The 24,154-nt window shown below is 42.5% G+C and overlaps 1 protein-coding gene across 3 annotated transcripts in view; it reads right to left on the bottom strand.

The window, feature by feature from the left end:
• Positions 1-11,525, bottom strand: part of APMAP (adipocyte plasma membrane associated protein) — a 40,738-nt gene extending 29,213 nt beyond the window's left edge. The window contains exons 1-2 of one of the 3 annotated variants that reach the window (XM_090285951.1): positions 11,308-11,525; positions 3,611-3,727 (exon numbers count right to left, since the gene is read on the bottom strand). In XM_090285951.1, the coding sequence (XP_090142077.1) occupies positions 3,611-3,727; positions 11,308-11,399 (209 nt within the window). In that variant the 5' untranslated portion in view covers positions 11,400-11,525. The remainder of the gene's footprint in view (positions 1-3,610; positions 3,728-11,307) is intronic. The other 2 variants (XM_090285949.1, XM_090285950.1) reach the window with 2 other exon arrangements.
• Positions 11,526-24,154: the final 12,629 nt, after the last annotated feature.

The following is a 24,154-nucleotide window of genomic DNA, read 5'->3' as shown; positions in this document are numbered from 1 at the left end:
TGACCTTTCTCCCAATCCACCAGCAGCAAATCATGCTGACGCCACCTCCAAAAGACAGACATCACAGAACCCCTTGACCCCATGATCTCTGTTACCACCCTGATCCAGGCCACCATCTTCTCTCCCCTGCTTCCACCCTAGAGTCTATTCTCAACCCCGTAGGCCATGTGAGCACTACAGTCAGATCATAGCATTTATCTGCTCAAAGCCTTGTGATGGCTCCAACTCACCCAGAGCCTAAGTCCTTGCTGTAGCTTTTAGCCCTATACCATCTGGCCCGTCAGTTCTCTCTCCTTCTCTCCCAGTAGTTCACTCTGCCCTTCCACACCAGCCATTCCCTGGTGGTTCTTGATTGCACCAGTCATCTTTCATCTTAAGTCCTTCACACTGGCTGTTCCTTCCACCACCGTTTTCTCAGGGAAGCCTACTCTGACCATCCAATTTAATATTTAACCCTTTGAGTGCCATGCATAGTTCAAAATTTGGATCAACATGAGAAAAAGTTATATCAATATATAACCTGAGGTACAAAAAAAGAGAAAAAAACGTAAAATATGAATTATTCCATTGTTATTTATGTTTATAGCCATCGAGAAGAGTCGCTGGGAGTGATGCTGGCACTTTTGGGAAAATCTGTCAGCATCGCTCAGTGACATTAGCACGCAAAGGGTTAACACCTGCCCCAAAAAGCATAGTCCCCCCTCCCAGAAACTATTTGGTTCATAGCCCTTTTCAGCTTCTCAATTCTGTTATGTTTATTGTCTGTCTATCTCCACTAGAGCAGATAACATCAGGGATTTGTTCTGTTTTTCACTGCTGTATTCTAACCACCTGGCATACAGGAGAGGCATAATGAACACTATAAGAGCAAGAGGGTGAGGAGAGCATGGAGGGGTTATCTCTCAATTCCCTCCCCACCCTGCCTTCCAGCAAGACAGTTTCCCGGCCAACGCACTAGGGCAGGAGAACCAAGGGGGAGGGGGTGGTAGAGGATGTGGAAAAAAGCTTTCTGTCTTGCTGGCAAAGCACTTCACCCTTGCCACCTACTCTGAGTGGGCACCTATGCAGAACACAGCACAGCTTCCTTCAAGTTAAATTGTTCCTCCCACCCCTCATTATGATTTTCAACCTGCTGGAAAAAAAACCCTTGATTTGACTAGGAATTTTATTTCCAAAAGAAGAGCAGGACTATAACCTGAATGTTTGGTGAAAAAAACCTGAGCTTTGGAGTTTGACAAATCTGCTTTGAAATTCTGACCTTGGAAAGGTCATACTTCCCAAAGGTATATGGGAAGATTGAACAACACAAATAAACACATAAAGCCCAGGTATAGAGAAGGGTACACCTGACACTAGCCCCTCTCACCCAGTCCTTGGACCTTGTCTAATTCTCTACACACAGGAAATCCTCAAGAAACATTTGCAGAATCAAACTAATCAGAATATGGCACACTGTCCCTACCCACAATGAGCCTAAGTATTATCTCAGCAGGGAGACAAGTAGAAAACAGAAAATGCAAAGAATAGGCAGGAAAGAATCCACATTCCTGCAGCTCTGGCAGCAGAAGGCACCAAGGAAAGTGGCCCCAGGAAGCCCAAATCAGTACTCACAGCAAGCCAGGCCACACGGATTCTGGTTAAGGTCAGTGATCTTTTTTTAACTAATTAACTCCTGTTAACTCACATTAATTTCCACTACTCCTGCTAATTCTGTGTATCAAATGCATGCTGAAAAACACTGGTCAACATCAGGAGTCACCTATGTTGTGTATATAACAGCCCTCCAATCTTCCAAAAAGTAAAAGAAAGTGGCTTTGCATGGCAGGTTTTCAGTAAAGCTCTACAGCCTTCCAGGTGACTTTACTCCCTAGGATTGAAACATAACAAACTGCTCTGGAAGGGAGGGTTCCACCCCTCCTTGTCCCTGGTCTGTCTGTTCTGATTTCTCAATAGATTTCTAAGCATGGTCTAAGCTCAAACAGAGGTCATTTGCACCCTGGAGGTACAGTCCCCAAGGCACTGTCATTGCTGACCTCCCACCCCACCAGTTGGCCTGATTCTGTTGAACATGGTGTCTCCTTTGGCTGGGAGATGACTAAGGCAGAGCATAAGCCCGTAGCTCTGCTTTCCTGTCCTCATCAACACTGCATCACTCACACCAAACAGTGGGTCTCCTCCTTCCTTGCTCATTTTGCTCTGAAGAGTTTTAAAGAAGGCTTTTATGCTGTTGTCATTAATACTCTTCCCAAACCTCAATTGGTTTCTGTTCTTACACTCCCTATCACTCTTCTGCTTTTGTTCTGCACTTCGAGGCCCATGTTTCTAATTTTTGAGCAAGTCATTCCCTAAATCTGAGCCTGTGAGAGAGATCCTGTCAGCCATACTGATTTCACTAATTTTCTCCTCTTTTCTTTCCTCATCAGGCTCATCTACTGCCCAGGCAGAACCCACATGCACAACTTTAAATGCTTAGTGGACCATGTTTCCTTTCAGTTTCTGGTCATGAGTACACATGCATCTTTCCTCTGAGTTTCTTCATCACTCTTTCCACACGTAAGTTCACTTTTACTAAGATCAAAAGTCTTCAGTCACTTAAGTTCCATCCCTCCCACTCCAACTCTGAAACTCCATCTTTACCTGCTCTCTCCACTTTCCTCCTCTTTCCCAAGGCTGACTCCCAAACCCGGACTTTAATCTCCAGCTGTGGACACAGTTCATCTTCTCGTCTTGCCAACTGAATAGAAAAGTCCGGGTCAGTTTCTATCTGGGGTGGGCTGAGCTACATCCTTCCACATGTTGAGAGGGATAAGCAAGAGAGAGGCCCCTCCCCTCAGTGTGTCCTAGAACCCTCTCAGAGACAACATATAGGATGTCCTTCCAAGTAAATACTGGCACACCAGGAATTACAGAACAAACATGATTATGAGTCTAGAGTGCCCAGGCCTCCACTCAGTCTCAATCTTACGCAAGCTAATTGTGTTTTAACCACACCATGTACCTTTACTAACGCCAAATCCAACAACAAAAAGTTGACTCTTCTATACCTTATCAGTCAGTCTAAGACCCTCTTTGTATCTAACTGATACCTATTTGCTGGAGCCTGGCTCAGTATTACTATAACTAAAAATGTGAACACATTTCATGGAACCCCTTAGGTGCATACTATTTTATCACGTCATAATAGACTGCATTACTCATAGATCCCCAATGAGGAAAGGTAACAGGAAACAGATAACACTAATTAAGTTTTTTTTTAAAAAATCAGTTACTTACAAAATTTAAAAAAGGTAACCTCCATTTGTGTGTGCTTTTGCCACTTCTTATGAATTCAGGTTAACCATGTCTAATACTTAAGCTTCTCTTATTTGGGATTCTTCTAGTTTTTGTTTTTGGTTTGTATAGTTTTGTTTTTGAAACAATAACATGGGCAACACCATGCAAATATTCTGTGGAACATCTAATTCAATATAAAACACAGGAAAAAAAATCACAAAGCTCTCTTTCTCATAACTTACCTGTCAGATCATATTGGTTTAATTAGTCAAGAAACCATCCCAGCCTATTATATTTTGCTGAGCAACCCCTCCCGAGAATTGCTGGGGCAGCTCACCTGAGAGGCTGTGGATCTATAGGAGAATCCAGCAGCATCATGGCTCCAAGAAAGGGAACGATGAGGGAAACAGCCAGCAACAAAAAGGTCACTCGGAAAACTCTGCCACTAAAGGAGCTGCCAGAAATGAAATATATACAAAGGTAATCAGCAGAGGTTCAGACAGTGACAACTTGGCTGGTTTCAAAGCCCTTTCAACAGGAGAAGGCCTTTCACCCAGTGTCTCCACAATGAGGCCACATTGACTTCTGTGGCTTGTGATTAAACTTTAGCACAGTTTGCTAGCATTGGCAAACATGCTTTTGTTCTTTTTTTATTTTTTAATCTTCCAGCTGTGTGGGGCACTCTTTTATCAGTTATTTTCCAGACAGTATGATAGGCTATACCTTGAATCCTCTAGCAGAGTTTTAAAGACAGAAAACTCAAAGCACTGATGAACACAAAACATAATGGGAATAAAGAAATGCAATAAGGGAAGGGAGACACACTCATCTACAGAGAAGATAGGTGTTTGCCAAAAGACACTATTTCCTGGTACATGAAGTCAAAGCAGCAAAACTCAGTACAGTGTGTTCCTAGATTCTCAGGGCTCTGTGAATAAAAGAGACAAAGACAAATTTATGAGGCAGAGTAAGAACAACTTCCTGAGCATCCAATTAAGCAGTCATTTGTAGATCACACGTTTAAGAACTCAAAAGGTTATCCCAGCTCTTCCATCTGGAAGAGTCTGACAGATACTGACAGTTATTTAGAAATTACAATTCCAAGTCATCACTACTAAAACCCCAGGAAGATCTGAAAGCTGCCTTGGGAATCTTGCATTACATTTTTGGACAAACGACAAGGTGACTAAAATTCTCTCAAACGATCCTGACATAGAACATTACTCATTTGGTAAAAAAAGTGAACACATTAAGTCTCTTGGTATTAAATAAACTTCACAGAATCATTATTTGCTTACATTAAGTGCATTCAAATTTATTAAACACTTGACGTCAAGATTAACTTATGAGCTCCTAAGACAGAAAATCTTTTTCCTTTTATTTATTTCTTGTTTATCCTCACCCAGGGACAGGATTATTGATTTTAGAGAAAGGAAAGGGGAGGGAGAAAGAGAGGGAGAGAAACATCAATGAGAGTGAAAGATCAATTGGTTGTCTCTCACACGCACCCTGACCAGACCGAACCTGAAACCTAGGTATGTGCCCTGACCAGTAGTCAAACCCATGACCCTTCTGTTTATGGGACAACACTCCAACTAACTAAGCCACAATGGCCAGGGCAATAACCTTTTTCTATCAAAAAAAAAAAAGAAAGAAAGAAAGAAATTAGAGTTTAGAAATCAGGAAATACAGGGGACTTCTAGTTAAGACAAATGCCTCAACAGACATGCTGGGTCTCCCTCCACAACTAAGAAGGAATACAATTACCTCGAAACTAGAGACAACCAGAAGTTCCAGAAAACAGAGCTGCATTCAAGTCCAACAAACAAAAATATAGAGAAGAAACACTCATCCAGAAAGGTAGGAGGCGTGGAGCCAGGGCAGAGAAGATGTGGTATGATGGTGGCAGCAGTGGCGGCACTGGAAGGCCAGCAGAAAGTGCAGTCACACATTTTCAAAAGTAGGGAACGAAACCTGGGGAGTGCTCCCAGCATCAGATCAGACCACAAAACTCACAGTTCCAGCTGGGAGAAAATAAAGCCTCATTGCTTCTAACTGTGCAAACCAGTGGGGGTTGGGGCAAAGAAAGAAACTGCTGGTCTCTCAATACAGTCTGCTTGTTTAAAGGGCCCCCACAGTCCTAGAACATCCGCAGACCCACCCACTCTGGGAATAACGGCCAGGAACAGCTAGAGAGGTGCCACTCCCATACGGAAGTGGGAGAAGTGCCTGGAAAAGGGGCGAGTGCTGAGTAAGTGGCATTGTTCCCTCTCGGACTCCTCCCCAAGGAACAGCACCACAACGTAGTGAAATGGGTAGCGCTTTATTGACAAATACCTAAGGCTCCACCTCTTACAACATAACAGGCGTGACAGCTGTACCTAAGACACAGAGGCAAACAAACACAGGAGCCTGTTAAGATGAGGAGACAGAGAAGTATGGCCCAAAAGAGGGAACAGATCAAGGTTCCGGTGGGAGAACTAAGCAATAAGGAGATAGCCAACCTAATAGATGTGGAGTTCAAAACACTGGTGATAAAAGGTGCTCACAGACTTGACAGATATGCTTAAGTACGGCAAACACATAAGGGAAGAAGTGAAGGCTATGCTAAATAAAACGAAGGAAAACCCACACAAAACCAATAGTGAGGGGAAGGAAACCGGGGTTCAAATCAATGATTTGGAACATAAGGAACAAAAAACAGTCAATCAGCACAGAATGAGTAAATAAGAATTGAAAAGAATGAGGAGAGGCTTAGGAACCTCTGGGACAACTTTAAACGTGCCAACATCCGAACCATAGGGGTGCCAAAAGGAGAAGAGGAAGAGCAAGAAATTGAAAGCTTATGTGAAAAAATAATGAAGGAAAACTCCCCAAATTTGGTGAAGGAAGCACAGAGAGTCCCAAACAAGCTAGACCCAAGGAGGACCACACCAAGACACATCATAATTAAAATGCCAAAGGTTCAAGATAAAGAGAGAATCTTAAAAGCAGCAAGAGAAAAGCAGAGTTACCTACAAAGGGGTGCATGTAAGACTATCAGCTGATTTCTCAAAAGAAACTTTGCAGGCAAGAAGGGACTAGCAAGAAGTATTCAAAGTGATGAAAAGCAAGGACCTACAACCAAGATTACTCTATCCAGCAAAGCTATCATTTAGAATGGAAGGGTAGATAAAGTGCATCCCAGACAGGGTAAAGCTAATGGAGTTCATCATCACCAAGCCATTATTATATGAAATGTTAAAGGGACTTATTTAAGAAAAAGAAGATCAAAACTATGAACATTAAAATGACAACAAACTCACAACTATCAACAACTGAATCTAAAAAAAAAAAAAAAAAAATCCAACTAAGCAAACCAGAATAGGAACAGAATGATAGGTATGGGGATCATTTGGAGGGTTATCAGCTGGGAGGGGGAAGGGGGAGAAATGGGGAAATGGTGCAGGATTAAGAAGCATAATTGGCTGGTACAAAATAGACATGGGAAAAGTTAAGAATAATACAGGAAAGGGTGAAATCAAAGATCTTATATGCACAACCCATGGACATGAACTAAGGGGGGTGGAAATGCTGGAGGGGAAGGGGGTTACTGGGTGGAGGGGAGCAAAGGGAAAAAAACTGGGACTACTGTAACCACATAATCAATAAAATATAACCCCCCCTCCAGAAAAAAAAATAAAAGAAGAAAAAGAAAGGGAGTTAAAATTAATCACCTAAAAAAACAACTGATTCAAGACCAGTGTTTTGCTTGATTTTGACAGGACTATCTTCTTCTGCATAAACCTGTTCCAGGTAGAAATATGGGGGCCTAGCTGCCAGTCCTAACTTACCAACAACCAGCCAAACCACCTCAGGTATTTCTTCACCCAAAGCCCACAGATGTGGGGCAGGGAATCTCAAAGTCCTGCCCAGTTCTGAACATGCATGATTGTGTTAAATTAGAATAAAGCAGAATAAATAAATCATTCTGTTTCTATAGGGGTAGGTGGAAATAAAAGGCAAAAGGAATAAAAGAAAAAGGAGGGGAGAGGAAGAAACTTTCACACAGCATGTCACCCTGCAGACATTTGGAACAGCACGACTGAAGAGTTTGGGAATTCTGCCAACAATCTGAGTGGGCAAGAAACAGGTTCTCCCTTAGAGCCCCCACAAACATGGCCCTGGAACACCTTGCTGTCAGCAAGGTGACCTGTCAGGACTTGTGACCTCTAGAACTATAAGATAATCAATGTGTTGTTGAGGTCGCTAAGTGTATGGTCATTTGTCACAAGAGTCATAGAAAACTACTACATTTTTCTCATTAAACCGGTTTTACTACCTGGAAGTGGGTTGCTGCTGTAACAAACACCTAAAAGGTGAAAGTAGCTTTAGAATCGCACTGTTGGTAGAAAAATTCTGAGGAGCCGGGTAGAAAAAGTCTAGATTTCCTTGAACAGACTGTTAGTAGAAATATGGATATTAATGACTCTGCTAACAACGGCTCAGAAAGAAGTGAAAAGCATGGGAGAGAAATATATATCATCTTATAGAATACCTAAATTGTCCGTAACAGACTGTTAAGAGCAGAAATATGGACACTAGAGGTGCTGCTGGTGGAGCCTGAGAAAACTCTCTTTCCTGGCTGTTTCAGAGTTTGCCAAAGTCTCCCACAAAATGTGGTGCCCACAATTCAAGGCAAAGGTCTAGTCTAAACCATAAACTGTCACTCCACAAAATGGCTTTAGTTGCCCAAACTAGAAAGTAAGGGATTTCACAGAAAAATCTGGTTTCCAGCTTCTCCAGAAAAAGCAGTACATCTGACCCTATGAAACCCAAAGTTGCAGGGCAGCCTCACAAGGAGTACCACCCTTCAGACATGCACATATCTGTTCTCCCCAGCCTCATACATGCTGCACAGTACCACATCAAGCTCGTACAAGAACCAGTGTGACAGACGCTAAAAGCGGGGTCTGGAACACCAGAAGTTCTCAGTAAGCGGTGGGTTCCAGGACTTGCAGCTCCCCGGAGGCATGTGAATCCGAATATCCGCGCATAGTTCCTTGCTGGGGTTTCTGTACTTGTGCTCAGGCACACTTTACTCCCCGGTTCATTAACGTTCTGGCAGGCCCATGTCACTGCCATCCCTGCAAACTCACAGTCAACTACAATTCCGTCTTTCCTCCATGTGTGTCCCTCTCCTCTGCACCCCTGCATTATGGTAGCTTAAGTAAAGGATACTCCATTTATCCCTGTCCATTTTTACTGACAAAGCCCATTGCACTCACTCCCCTTCCCAGTCTGTGCTGACACATTCAGGAAAGCTGACAACTTTCTTCCCAGGTGTAGTTTGGGAAATCAACTTGGAAGAGCCCTGGGCAATGCTCACCTCCTTGTGGACATCTGCACCCTGAAATTTCCCAGTCTCTAAAGGCAACAGAACAATTACAGTGATGTAATTACTATGATGCAATTACTGGTAGCTCGACCACAACTTACAAAATCCTTTACTTTCACCAGCCAAATATGAAGGGCATTCTCAAACCCCTTCTGTACACAGGACATCAGAGCCCTGAGTCATGGACTGAAGTCCTGACCGACAGACCCTGTAAGTTTAAAAACAACCTGTGATTTTTATGGGAAACCTGTAAGCTCCAAATCCATAGAGCACAAAAATTGCAGGTGTCAAAGTGATCTCTGGAAATTGAAAAAGTCAAACAGCAACAAAGTCCATCTTTTTAAGTGACTGCACCTTAAATTTGTTCATTTTTCACATTCCTTTATAGACTATCAGTTGATTTCTCAAGAGAAACTTTGCAGGCAAAAAGGGACTCAAAAGTGATGAAAAGCAAGGACCTACAACCAAGATTACTCTATCCAGCAAAGCTATCATTTAGAATGGAAGGGCAGATGAAAGTGCTTCCAGACAAGGTAAAACTAAAGGAGTTCATCATCACCAAGTCATTATTATATGAAATGTTAAAAGGACTTATTTAAGAAAAATAAGATCAAAACTATGAACATTAAAATGGCAATAAATCCACAACTATCAACAATTGAATCTAAAAAACAAACTAAGCAGAACAGAAACAGAATCATAGATATGGAAATCATTTGGATGGTTACCAGCTGAGAGGGGGAAGAGGGAGAATGGGGCAAAATATGCAGGGATTAAGAACTACAAATTGGTAGTTACAGAATAGACAGAAGGATGTTAAGAACAGTATAGGGAATGGAGTAGCCAAATAACTTATATTCATGACCCACTGACATGAGCTAAGAGGATGGGGATTGCCAGAGGGAATAGAGGGTACCGGTAGAGGAGGGGGCAAAGGGAGAAAAATTTGGACAACTGTAAGAGCATAATCAATAAAATATATATTTAAAAAAAAAAAAACCTGAAAGAAAACGTATCTTAGATCAACACAATGTAAAAGGCACACTAGAAAAGACCAGCAGCAGTTAACTTTGGAATATCCTATTTACCCTGCCATGAAGTCAGAAATCCCCACAGGAAAACTGGAAAACAACTGAATTAACTCTGCCCCTCTGCAGCAGGGCCAGGAATGTCAGAGCAGCCCAGATGAGATTTGGGCCCATCCAGTGAGTGCACTCAGGCACTATATGCCTCAGTTTTCTTTCTTTCTTTCAAATATTTTATTTATTTTTAGCGAGAGGAGTAGGGCAGGAGAAAGAGAGGGAGAGAAACATTGATCAGCTGTCTCTTGCATACCCCCAACTGAGGATGGGGCCAACAACCCAAGCATGTGTCTGACTCCGAACTGAACCAGCAACTTTTCAGGTCACACACAGGTCAGCACTCAATCCACTGAACTTCACCAGCCATGGCTATGCCTAGGTTTTCAGCCAAGATTAGCACTTACAGTCCTGCCTCCTTGGAAGTTTCTGAGTCCAGTGCAAACCAGGATGGTTGGTCACCCTATAGTCAGGACTATATCATATTCCCGACCTTTTGACTGAGGCCAGGAGTCAGATATTACCAGAAAGTCTTCTCTGCGAGTCAAAACACTGCTCTCTGCTATATCTCTCCTTCAAAGGTGTCCCTCTTATTATCACCAGTGAATAAATTCAGTCTGTCCTGGTAAAACCGTCCGTCATTCAAACGTACCATACCCCTTGGCACAGCAATAAATATCTCCACTACTTCTATCAGCTTGAAAGTCAGTCAGTTCCACAACTTTGAGCTTGGTCTATAAAGGGCCACTTAGTTCTCCAAAAATATTCAAAGTTATGAGATTCAGGATGCAAAATTAAAAACAGGAGTTTATTTTATATTAAAATAGATGTTTAAGAATCATGTTTCAGTTGTTGTCTAACAAAACACAGCATACTTAAAATAACAGAATATATAATTCTAGAAGGTTGGGAGAAGCAAAGGCCAAAAATCTGAGGTTTTGTTCATTAAGCACCAACAGCTAGTTTCCTCTGCTTCTCGGTCTCTGTTAGGAAAAGTCTGCAAGGCTGGATTCTCACGGACACTGACTTTGTAAGTCACTTCTGTTAGATACTCTTTCCGGAAAACCCCGGTGAGAACCGGTCCAGCTCAGCGAGAGGGTCTAGGTGCAGCAGCCAGCGCCTCGCTGGATCCGCAGCTGCGACCCCAACAAACACCTCGCCGGCCCCCCCTCAGGATGTACGGGCGCGGAGCCCGGAAGACTCGGGGAGCGGCCAGGTGGCGCTGCTCTGGCTCAGGAGCGCCAGCAGGAGGGGGGCGGTGTGAGGGAGAGCAAGCGAGAAAACCGCCGCTCCGGAGGCCGCCTGGGGCCGGAGGGGCGGGGGCGGCGCCAGGCGGCCTCCGGAGCAGGGCCCGGGGACACGGCGGCAACAAGGAGCAGAGTGCCCAGAGCCTCCAGGGCCGGGCTGGTGCGTCCGCTTGCCGGAGCCTGTTTCTTCCCTGTGAAACGAGTGTCGCCGCGGGCATTAAATCCCACACCGCACGCCGGCGCCGCGTTCGCCCTGCTGTCTCCTACTGCCGCCACCATGCTTGGGGGGCGCGGCCGCCGCTGCAGGGCAAAGGCCTGGGGCCGGGCCTACCTGCCGTCCTCGGCCTCCGGGCTCTGCCTGCCGTCAGCGACCACGTGCGGGCGCAGGGGCCGGCGCCGCCGCAGCCCGCCCGCCTCGCTCATTCTGCGACTACCGCTGCCGCCCACCAGCCGGCATTAACACGGGCGACGCGAACACGGGCCAGCCAAGCGCCCCACTTCCTTGCACGGAAGTGACGTCGGGCCCCGCCCCTCCCGGCGTCCTGAGCCTCGCTCCTGGGCCTTCCCCGCGAACTCCGGCGGGTTCCCCAACGCTGGTCTCAGGGCTCGGAAGCCACACCCAGTGGACGCCTGGGTCCCCGCGGCTCGGTCTGCGCGGGCGCGGCACCGCCCCTGAGCTGCCGTCTTTCACTTCATTGCATTGGCGACGGCCAAGGACTGCAGTGACTGTTTTGCACCGCCGCAGTGCTGGACGGCGGCGTTGGTACTTTGTGTTGCGAAGGAGGATGGTGCTGTTTGTTAGATGACAAAGACCCCGGTTTTTACAGGCAGTGTAAAAAATAAGATTATGGGTTTGTTTGTTTTTTAAGGTTTTATTTATTTATTTTTAGAGAGAGAAGGAAGAGAGAAAGGGAGAGAAACCTCGATCAGCTGCTTGCCACACGCCCCCAACCAGGGACCAGCCTCAACCCAGGCATGTGCCCTGACTGGGAATTGATCTTTCAGTTTGCAGGCCAGCGCTCAACCCACTGAGCCACACTGGCCAGGGTTAAGATTATGTTTTTAGAGGTAGAGCACGAAAACAACCCCCACCTAAAAATTATATTTTTTCTGAATGGGCCCAGTTCCGAGGAAACAGGCTAGAAAATGTCCCTTTGTTTAAGGCCAGATGTTGAGTTTTAAATCTTTTTTGTGATGGTTACAAGAGCTGTTTGATAAAGTTTAAAGTGCTAAGAAAAAAATTCTAAATTAATGGCTGCTGACCAGTTAAAACGCTTCTCACATTCCTGTTTTGCCTGTTGGAATTTAGGATTAATTTCCAAGTGGCTATTTCCACAGGTTATTTTAGCTAGCCACTATATAACTTCAGGATTCCCACCTGTTTACACAGGGCTTCTCAGACTGCTACCCCCACAATCCCCACCCTGGCCACCCTACAGGAGTGCGCATTTCTTTATTCGAACTCTGCAACTACCCCAGAGATGGCCCCTTCCCACTTTCTCCAACCCTTTCCCTACAACTTATATAAATTATTTTAGACTACCGCTTACTGCTCCCTTCCCCCTACTTGATGTATAAAATGCTTGCAAAACTCTGGGATTGTGGACATGCTGTCTTTTCTACCTAGCCGTACTGCTGGTAGTTTACATTCCATGTCCTGTCTTTTGGCTAGCATTTTTGGCTCAGTAAAACCTTACTAACAAAAAGACTTTCAGCCATGGATAATTAAATTTTTTAGTTTAACATATAAAAAGATTACCCTTAGAACTATAAACATCACATTCAATGGGCAAAAACAGAGCATTCCCCTTGAGGTCAAGAACAACACAAGGATGTCCACTCTCTCCACTCTTATTCAACATAGTGTTGGAAGTTCTAGCCACAGCAATCAGACAAGACAAAGAAATAAAAGGCATCCAAACTGGAAAAGAGGAAGTAAAACTGTCATTATTTGCAGATGACATGATAGTACACATAGAAAACCCTATAGACTCCACAAAAAAACTACTTGACCTAATAAGTGAATTCAGCAAAATAGCAGGGTACAAAGTCAATATTCAGAAATCGAAGGCATTTCTGTACACCAACAGTAAAATCTCAGAGATAAAAACTAAAAGAAAAATCCCATTTACCATAGCAATAAGAAAAATAAAGTACCTAGGAATAAACTTAACCAAGGAGGTAAAAGACCTGTACTCAGAAAACTACATAACTGAAGAAAGAAATTAAGGAAGATACAAATAAATGGAAGCATATACCATGCTCATGGATGGGAAGAATCAACATCATTAAAATGTCCATACTACCCAAAGCAATTTATAGATTCAATGCAATCCCTATTAAAATACCAATGACATTTTTCACAGACCTAAAACAAATACTTCAAAAATTTATATGGAACCAAAAAAGAGCCCAAATAGCCACAGCAATTTTGAGGAAAAAGAACACAGTAAGAGGAATCAATATACCTGATATCAAACTATACTACAAGGCCACGGTAATCAAAACAGTCTGGTACTGGCATAAGAACAGACATATAGGTCAATGGAACAGAATAGAGAGCCCAGAAATAAACCCAGGTCTATATGGTCAACTAATACTTGACGAAGAAGGAACATAAAATGGAGTGAAAAGAGCCTCTTCAACAAATGGTGCTACTGTTACAGAGTGAAAGGGGGTTCTTTCATGTGCTGCCTTGGTGTAAAACCCAACAACTAGTGTTGAGGAACACAAATCTTTATTTATAATATTCCAACCTGGGGAGAGCAGTGAGCACTTCAGCTCAGAGCCCTTTCTCCCATGGAACCCAAAACTTTCCTTGCTCCCCAAAAGGCTAGAAGCCAAAAACATGCTCAGAAGTTCCCCATCCCTTATCTGTCAGTTCTCTCCTTCAGGATCTGGGGTATGATGTCCTCAGCCTCCGTATAACAGTCCAGGAAAACTTGTGCCATGTTGCACTGGATCACCCATGGTTCTCTCTCTCTGCCCTTTCAAAGTCACATGGATCTCTTCTAAAACTGCATGGTTTTCTTCCCTCTGCAAACTGTGTGGATCTCTTCTCTCTGCAAAGCCACAGTGTTCTCCCTACTCTACCTCCTTGTAAATGGTGTGGAACTCCCTACTCTCTGCGAACTGCATGGTTCTCCACTCTTACTCTCCCAAAATGTCTGCTGCCTTATTTTTAAATCCCCGACCATGGCCTGTGATGCAGTGGTCAGGGTAACCATTCTGACCTTTCACAGAACCTTGCACAGGCCCTGTATACTTTTTCCTCACCATTCCATACTCTAATTCTCTCCCATCTCCTTGGGGCCTTGGAAGAACCAAAGCCATTTGCATAACTAAGACACTAGCTATCAGCTATAGATATGCAAAGGCTTATTGAAAGCTGTCCCCTTCTCCCCATCCCCCAACCCACAGGCTCTGGGAATTTTGGGGAACTCCACTCTGTAACACTGGGAGAACTGGACAGGGACATGCAAAAAAAAAAAAAAAGAAAAGAAACTATACCACAAACTTACACCATACACCAGAATAAACTCAAGATGGATAAAAAACTTAAATATATGCTGTGACACCATAAAAGTCCTAGAGGAAAACATAGGCAGGAAAACTTCAGATATTCCATGTAGCAATATTTTCTCCCAAGGCAAGAAAAAGAAAGGAAATAATAAACAAATGGCACTACATCAAACTAAAGAATTTCTGCTCAGCAAAAGAAAACATCAGCAAGACAAAAAGTGAACCAACCATATGGGAAAATATATTTACCAATGACACCTCAGACAAAAGATTGATCTACAAAATATATAAAGGACCTATATGACTCAACATCAAGAAGGCAGACAACCCAATTAAAAAATGGTAAAAGGACCTGAACAAACATTTCTCCAAAGAGGACATACAGAGGGTCCATAGGCATATGAAAGTATGCTCAACATCACTAGCCATCAGGGAGATGCAAATAAAAACCACAATGAGATACCACCTCACACCAGTCAGAATGGCCATCATCAACAAATCAACAAACAAGTGCTGGCGAGGATGTGGAGAAACAGAAACCCTAGTGCACTGTTGGTGGGAATGCAAATTAGTACAGCCACTATGGAAAACAGTATGGCATTTCCTCAAAAAACTAAAAATGGAACTGCCTTTTGAACCAGCGATTCCACTGCTAGGATTATACCTGAAGAATCCTGAAACCCCTATTCAAAAGAACTTATGCACTCCCTATGTTCATAGCAGCTCTGTTTACAATAGCCAAGTACTGGAAACAGCCTAAGTGCCCATCTGTAGATGAGTGGATCAAAAAACTGTGGTACATTTACACAATGGAATACTATGCAGCAGAAAGAAAGAAGGAACTCCTGCCATTTGCGACAACATGGATGGAACTGGAGAGTATTATGCTTAGTGAAATAAGCCAGGCAATGAAAGACAAGTACCATATGATATCACTTTATACAGGAAACTAATGAACAACACAAACAAACAAGCAAAATTGAACAGAGGCAGGTAAACTAGGAGCAGACTAACAGTGACCAGGGGGCAGGGGGGAGGGAGAGAAGGGAGGTAAAGAAGGGGAAGAGTCTAGTCAAGGAACTAGTATAAATGACCCATGGACATGGACAACAGTTGGGGATTGAGTGTGGGAAAAGGGGTGGGCGAGGTCAGGGGGAGCAATAAAGGAAAAAGTGGGACAACTATAATAAATAAACAATAAAATTAAAAAAGATATGCACAGAAAAATTTTAGACTGGGAAACTCCACAATCCCACTCTCCTACTGCTGAAGCGGTCCACCTGCCAGGGGCAATTATCTAGTCCCTTTGTGGTGACAATGCTGTTACAGAACCCCATCGTATGCTGTTCTGAAACAGCTGTGGGGTTCAGTTGCAACTGCCAAGAGACATGACTCCCAATACAGAAGTTTGGTGGAAAAGAAAAAGGGGTTTATTCAAAAGTTTTATAGATTCGGAATAACGGTGGGTTTTCTACCATTATGTCCCGCTCTCTTTAAAACACCCCAAGATGCTTAGTAATGCTGCCCCCTGCCAAACCAGGTCAGTTTCAGAATATGCCAATGAGAGGTATCATCTTTCAGGAAAGCAGAAGTCCACAGCTCAGTATTTCTGGTCACAGTTCAGCATTTCAGGCATCTCCCACTAATCCATGCTTGGTTAGGCAGGTCCCCACAATTCCAGTCTCACCAACCGTGCTGCCATGTTGTGCAGGCAAGTTTCCCAGGGGGTCTCCTCTTTCTTACTCCAGACCTCATGGTGGATTCTCTCCAAGCCACTTGGCTTCCCCCTTACACACCAGACCTCTTAGCTGACTCCTTCTACCCCACTTTCAGACTGTGTAGCTTCTCTCCCTATCCTCACAGCTCTCCCTAATTTTATATGCTGACCCCAAGCACCACATGTCATTGTTATTAAAAGTATCTTAAGCCTATCATCCACTCTCCTACATGGGGGCAGCCTAGCTTCCCTTCAGTAAAGGCTCCGCTATCACCTTGTCATGATTATGAAAAGTATCTTAAGTCTCTCATCTGCCCTTCAGCCCTGGGTTGCAGCACAGCTATTATCTACCTATCAGCTTGCCATAGATATACAAAGTACCTTAAAAGCTATATTATTTCTCTTCCCCATCCCCAAAACCATGAGCTGTGGGGATTTTGGGACCATTTCCCTGCTCTGTTACATTGTGAAAGTTTTAAGTTTGTAAAAAAAGAAACCTTGGGCTCCAGTACCCTTTCCTCCACCTAATTTCTCTCTGGTGACATTCTTTGATGACTCTTGTGGTATCTGGAGTTACTTTCAATCCAATTTCTGTTGCCCTCATCAGTGTGGGAAAATCTACCTGTCAGCTGTGGAATAAATGCTTTACCGGACTCAACCAAGTGGCATTGGCGCTGAAGGACAGGAGACAGCGTGCTGCCGGGCAAGTGAGAACATCATTCTCCTTTATATTTTTCTCTAGTGCACTGCGGAGAGGGGTGGAAAGTTTGGGGGTGGTAGGCCATTCTTGAGGAGCGCAGGCCCAGAGGCGCGCTCATCCACTCCCCAACCGTACCCTTGGGTCGCGGGGGCGCGCATAAGGAAGTGCTCTCATTCACTGGCCCAGGTGCGCGGGGCCGTGAGTCTAGGTGCCCCTCGGACACTACCCAAGAGACATAAGATCAGTGTCCCAACAGGCACAGGGAGAGCCCACTGGACATGCAGGAGACTGTGCGCAGTTGCCCCTGGCCAGCTCCAGTGGGAGCCAGGCCCCAGTGCCAGGCCGGAACGCAGAGCATTCACTCGGGCTCGGCTTGTACCCACCCAGGCGGGTGCGGGAACGGTGGGCGGCTGTGGCGCCCGAACAGCGGGCAGCAGCAACTCACAGACGCTCACTTCCACTGTGGACAAGTGTCCGCGGCCCCGCCCTAAGAGGTGAGAGACCAATTCCCGGAGCGCGGCTCAGCGGGACTAAGGGCACGGGCACGCGAGTGCGAAAACACCTCAGCCCGGGGACAATAGGCGCCAATCCCAGGGCAAGCTCTCGGGCCACCCGGCCGTGCAGAGGCTCTCGCGCAAGGACACCTCAGCAGGCTCCAGCGGGCGGCAAGGGAGTGCGCTGTGCCGGGAACCGCGGGCGCACACCACTGTGGCAACCACGGGCACACACCACTGTGGCAACCGCAGGCGCACACCAGTGCTCCAAGAAACACGAACCTCTGAACCGCCACACTAGACCAGCTGGGGAATGCAGAAAAAGAAGACGACACACCAAGGCTGAACTGAGTAAATACAATCTATTTTTTTTTCTCCCTTCCTTAAAAAAAAAAAAAAAAAAAGGAAAGAAGGAGGGGGAGAGGAAGGGAGGGAAAAGAAAAAAAGAGGAGGGTAAGAAAAAAAAAAAGAAGGAAAAAAAAACCCACTATATCTCTAATGTGTTCTATATAATCTTTCCTTTTCATCCTTCCTTTTTAAACATTGTTTATTTGTTTGTGTGTCTAGTTTAGCCCTCCTTTTACTCTAAATAAATACAATATAATTACCATATAAATCCAATCCAATACAATCCTACTTTCTTACTACATTCTGCATTCTTAGATCCTTTTCTTCTATTTTTATTAACATATAATGTAAATATTACCTACTGGCTTGCATAGTCTCAACTATTATTAATCTATCATCCCCTCTATCAAAAATCTTATTTTTCCTCCCTAAAAACAACTCTTATATATTTTTCTTATAGTATAAAAGCTCTAACTTCTTTATATTTATATTTATACTGGCTCGTTGGCTGACGATAGTGGGATAGAGGGTGGGGGATATTTTTGAGGGTGTGGGTCTCCTGCCTGGGCTGTGTGTTTACATTTTTAACAGCATTTCCACAAAAGAATTCAAGACAAAGTGGATAGAGTGACTCTTAATGAACTCGTCAGAAGGAAGATCCTACCAAAGAACATTTGAAATATAACCAGACAGCATAAACAAACGACATAAAGGCTAAACCAAGAACATCAGGCTCAGGAGATCAAAGAGACAGCACCACTGAAACCCCCAGAACTCCGTTAAAGAATCTCACACCACAAAGGAGGGAAGTCAAAGCAGACCATCACCCAAAAAATGAAAAAAAAACAAGAAGAATCCAACATGGTAAGATGCAAAAATAACCCCTCAATGAAAAGAAAAGAGGAATCCTCAGAAAGAGAGATAGATGAAATAGATATAGCCCAAATGTCAGACATGGAATTCAAAACAATGGTGGTAAAGAAGCTCAATATACTCCACATCCTTAAAATCAACTATGACAACCTCCAAGGAAGTTAGCAGCAGATCCAAGAAAATTACAGGGAACTTGAGGAGAACTACACCAGCATAAAAAAAGACATAGAAACTGTTAACAAGAACCAGGAAGAACTTAAGAATGCAATCTCTGAACTGAAAAACACAGTAGAATCCGTCAAAAGCAGACTAAACGAAGCAGAGGATCGGATTAGTGAGTTAGAAGATAATGTAGAGAAAAATTCCCAGACAATACAGCAAAATAAAAAAAGATTGAAAAAATATGAAGAAGAGGTAAGGGAGTTACAGGATAGCATGAGAAGAATAATATCAGGATCATGGGAATTAGAGAGGGAAAAGAAAAGGAGCATGGAATTGAAAAACTGATAGGAGTAATAGTGACAGAAAATTTTCCGAACCTGATGAGAGAAAAAGCTATGCAAGTCCAAGAAGCACTGAGAGTTCCAGTCAAGAGGAACCCCCAAAAACCCACTCCAAGGCACATCATAGTTAAACTGGCAACATTCCAAGACAAAGAGAGAATCCTAAAAGCAGCAAGAGAAAAGCAGCAAATAACATACAAGGGAGCTCCGATAAGGCTATCAACTGATTTCTCAACAGAAACATTACAAGCCAGAAGGGAATGGTCCAAAATATTTCAAGCAATGAAAAACAAAGGCCTACAACCAAGAATACTCTACCCAGCAAGGCTCTCATTCAAAATAGAAGGTGAAATAAGGAGTTTCTCAGACAAAGGAAGACTGAAAGAATACATCTCCACCAAACCAGCATTGCAAGAGATGCTAAAGGGAGTGTTCTAAGAAAAAAGAAGAAAAAAACAAGAGAGGAGAGGAACAGAGGTACAAAGGGAAATGAATAAATACACGTCAATAATAACCTTAAATGTAAATGGATTGAATGCTCCAATTAAAAGACATAGGGTAACGGAATGGATAAGAAAACAGGACCCACATATTTGCTGTCTACAAGAAACACACCTCAAAACAAAAGATTTACACAGACTGAAAGTAAAGGGATATAAAAAAATCTTCCAAGCAAACGGACCGGAAAAAAAAGCTGGGGTAGCAGTCTTCATATCAGACAAAACGGATTTCAAAGCAAGGGCAATAAAAAGAGACAAAGAAGGACATTTCATAATACTTAAAGGATCAATCCATCAAGAAGATATGACATTGATAAACATATATGCACCCAACATAGGAGCACCCAAATACATAAAGCAAATACTAGAAGACCACAAAAAGCATATCAACAACAACACACTCATAGTAGGGGACTTCAACACTCCATTATCAACAATAGACAGATCATCCAAGCAAAGAAACACCAAGGATATACAGGCATTGAACAACACACTAAACCACATGGATCTAACTGATATATATAGAACTTTTCACCCCAAAGAAGCAAAATATACATTCTTTTCAAGTGCACATGGGACATTTTCAAAGATAGACCACATGATAGGTCACAAAACAAGCCTCAACAAATTCAAGAAAATTGAAATCATATCAAGCATCTTTTCAGATCACAATGCCTTGAAACTAGAAATCAACCTCAGAGAAAAAAATCAAAGACACCCAAACTCATGGAGATTGAATAACATGCTATTAAATAATGAATGGGTTAACAATGACATCAAAGAAGAAATCAAGAAATCTAGAAACTAATGAGAATGAGCACACAACAGCCCAAAACCTGTGGGACACAGCATAAGCAGTCCTGAGAGGGAAGTTCATAGCAATACAGGCATATCTGAAAAGGATAGAAGAATCTCAAATAAAAAACCTAACCATAATGCTACAAGAACTAGAACAACAACAACAAACAAAGCCTAGGGCAAGAAGAAGGAACGAAATCATCAAGATCAGAGCAGAACTAAATGACATAGAGACTAAACAAACAATCCAAAAGATCAACAAAACTAGGAGCTGGTTCTTCGAAAAAATAAACAAAATCGACAAACCTCTAGCCAGTCTAATCAAGAAAAAAAGAGAGAAGACCCAGATAAACAAAATCAGAAATGAAAGAGGAGAAATCACGACTGATACCTCAGAAATACAAATGATAGTTAGAAATTACTTCAGACAACTCTATGACAAGAAATTTGACAATCTAGAACAAACGGACAAATTTCTAGAAACATACAACCTTCCAAAACTGAATCAAGAAGTGGAAAGTCTCAACAGACCAATAACAAAAAAGGAAATTGAAACAGTAATCCAAAAGCTCCCTGCACACAAAAGCTCTGGACCGGATGGCTTCACAGGCGAATTCTACAAAACATTCAGGGAAGAACTAACTCCTATCCTCCTCAAACTGTTCCAAAAAATCCAAGAAAAGGGGAAAATCCAAAACTCTTTCTATGAAGCCAGTATTATCCTAATCCCCAAACCAGGTCAAGACACGACAAAGAAAGAAAACTACAGGCCAATATCACTGATGAACATCGATGCTAAAATCCTCAATAAAATATTGGCAAACGGGATCCAGCAATACATCAAAAAGATCATACATCATGATCAAGTGGGCTTCATTCCAGGGATGCAAGGATGGTTTAATATTCGCAAATCAATAAATATAATACATCACCTAAACAGAATGAAAGACAAAAATCACATGATCATATCAATAGATGCAGAAAAAGCATTTGATAAAGTACAACACCCATTTATGATGAAAACACTCAGCAAAATGGGAATAGAGGGAGCATACCTTAACATAATTAAGGCTATATATGAGAAGCCTGAGGCCAACATCATAATCAATGGACAAAAACTGAAAGCATTCCCCATGAACTCAGGAACTAGACAAGGTTGTCCACTCTCTCCACTCCTTTTCAACATAGTGTTGGAAGTCCTAGCCACAGCAATCAGACAAGACAAAGAAATAAAAGGCATCCAAATTGGGAAAGAGGAAGTAAAACTTTCATTATATGCAGATGACATGATAGTATACATAGAAAATCCTATAAACTCCACTAAAAGACTACTCGATATAATAAGTGAATTTGGCAAAATAGCGGGGTACAAAATAAATATACAGAAATCTAAGGCATTTCTGTACACCAACAATAAAATAACAGAGACAGAGACAAAAAAGAAAATACCATTTACTATAGCAACAAGAAAAATAAAGTACCTAGGAGTAAACTTAACCAAAGAGATAAAAGACCTGTACTCTGAAAATTACATAACATTGAAGAAAGAAATTAAGGAAGAAACAAATAAATAGAAGCAAATACCATGTTCTTGGATGGGAAGAATTAACATCATCAAAATGGCCATACTACCCAAAGCAATTTACAGATTCAATGCAATCCCTATTAAAATACCAATGACGTATTTCACAGACCTAGAACAAATACTCCATAAATTCATATGGAACCAAAAAAAGACCCCGAATAGCAAAAGCAATCTTGAGACAGAAGAACACAGCAGGAGGAATCACAACACCAGATATCAAACAATACTACAAAGCCACTGTAATCAAAACAGTCTGGTACTGGAATAAGAACAGACATATAGATCACTGGAACAGAATAGAGAGTCCAGAAATAAACCCAGGCCTCTATGGTCAACTAATATTTGATAAAGGAGGAAGGAACATAAAACGGAGTGAGAAGAGCCTCTTTAACAAATGGTGCTGGGAGAACTGGATAGGGACCTGCAAAAAAATGAAACTAGACCACCAACTTACACCACACACGAGAATAAACTCAAGATGGATCAAAGACTTAAATGTAAGCCGTGACACCATAAAAGTCCTAGAGGAAAACATAGGCAAGAAAATATCAGATATCTCACGTAACAATCTCTTCACGGATACATCTCCTAAAGCAAGAGAAATAAAGGAAAAAATAAATAAATTGGATTACATCAAACTAAAGAGTTTCTGCTCAGAAAAAGAAAACATCAGCAAGATGAAAAGGAAACCAACCATATGGGAAAATATATTTGCCAATGACATCACAGACAGGGGACTGATTTCCAAAATATATAAAGAGCTGATACGACTCAACATCAAGAAAACAAACAACCCAATTAAAAAATGGGCAAAGGACCTGAACAAACACTTCTCCAAAGAGGACATACAGAAGGTCCATAGGCACATGAAAAAATGCTCAACATCATTGGCCATCAGAGAGATGCAAATAAAAACCACAATGAGATACCATTTTACACCTGTCAGAATGGCCATCATCAACAAATCAACAAGCAACAAGTGCTGGCGAGGATGTGGAGAAATGGGAACCCTACTGCACTGTTGGTGGGAATGCAGACTGGTGCAGCCACTATGGAGAACAGTATGGAATTACCTCAAAAGATTAAAAATGGAACTGCCTTTTGAACCAGCGACTCCACTACTAGGATTATACCCGAAGAATCTTGAAACATGAATTCAAAAGAACTTATGCACGCCTATGTTCATTGCAGCACTGTTTACAATAGCTAAGTGCTGGAAACAACCTAAGTGCCCATCTGTAGATGAGTGGATCAAAAAACTGTGGTACATTTACACAATGGAATACTATGTAGCAGAAAGAAAGAAGGAACTCCTGCCATTTGCAACAACATGGATGGAACTAGAGAGAATTATGCCTAGTGAAATAAGCCAGGCAAAGAAAGAAAAATACCATATGATATCACCTAATACAGGAAACTAAAGAACAATACAAATTATGGAACTAAATAGAACAAAGAGCAGAATAGCAGTCAATAAGGGGGAGGGGAGAGGGAGAGAAGAGGGATAAGTAAGGGAAGGGTTTAATTAAAGAGCCTGTATAAAAGACTCATGGACATGGACAACGGGGAGGGATATGATTGCGGGAGAGGGGGTGGGTTGGGTGGGGGAGAGAAATTAGGGGAAAAGAGGACAACTGTAATTGAAAAACCAAAAAAAAAAAAAAAAAAAAGAAATTGGAACCCAGTTTTGGCAATATCCAGTCACACTCAGGAATCCTCTAAGCTGTTTTCTTGTTTTTGGAAAAAGGAGTGATAGAATTCATTTGAGTTTTTGAGGATTAATCAGTATCCCATCTTCAGATACGAGATGGCGTAGGTATTTTACTTGAAGTAAACAAAATTGAAGTTTATTATTTGAGACCTTATGTCCTTTAATAGCTAGCACTTATAATGAGTAAATTGTATCCTTTTGGGAGTCTGGTAATATCCTAGAGCATCTTAGATTAGAATAGAATCTCTAGGAAATGTAACATTTAAGTCAGCTTTTAATGTCTGGGAGAAATAGGTGATACTTTCTGTATATCCCTGGAATATAACTGTCCAAGTAAATTAGTGATCTTCTTAGTTGAAGGCAAAGAGATTGACTGTATTTTTCTACTGGAATGCTGAAAAAGGCACCACATAAATCTATTACTGAA

This window comes from Furipterus horrens, unplaced genomic scaffold (assembly GCF_987537825.1).
Source record: "Furipterus horrens unplaced genomic scaffold, mFurHor1.1.pri manual_scaffold_8, whole genome shotgun sequence".
Classification (NCBI taxonomy): Eukaryota; Metazoa; Chordata; class Mammalia; order Chiroptera; family Furipteridae; genus Furipterus; species Furipterus horrens.
This window is presented reverse-complemented; position numbering and strand designations above follow the sequence as displayed.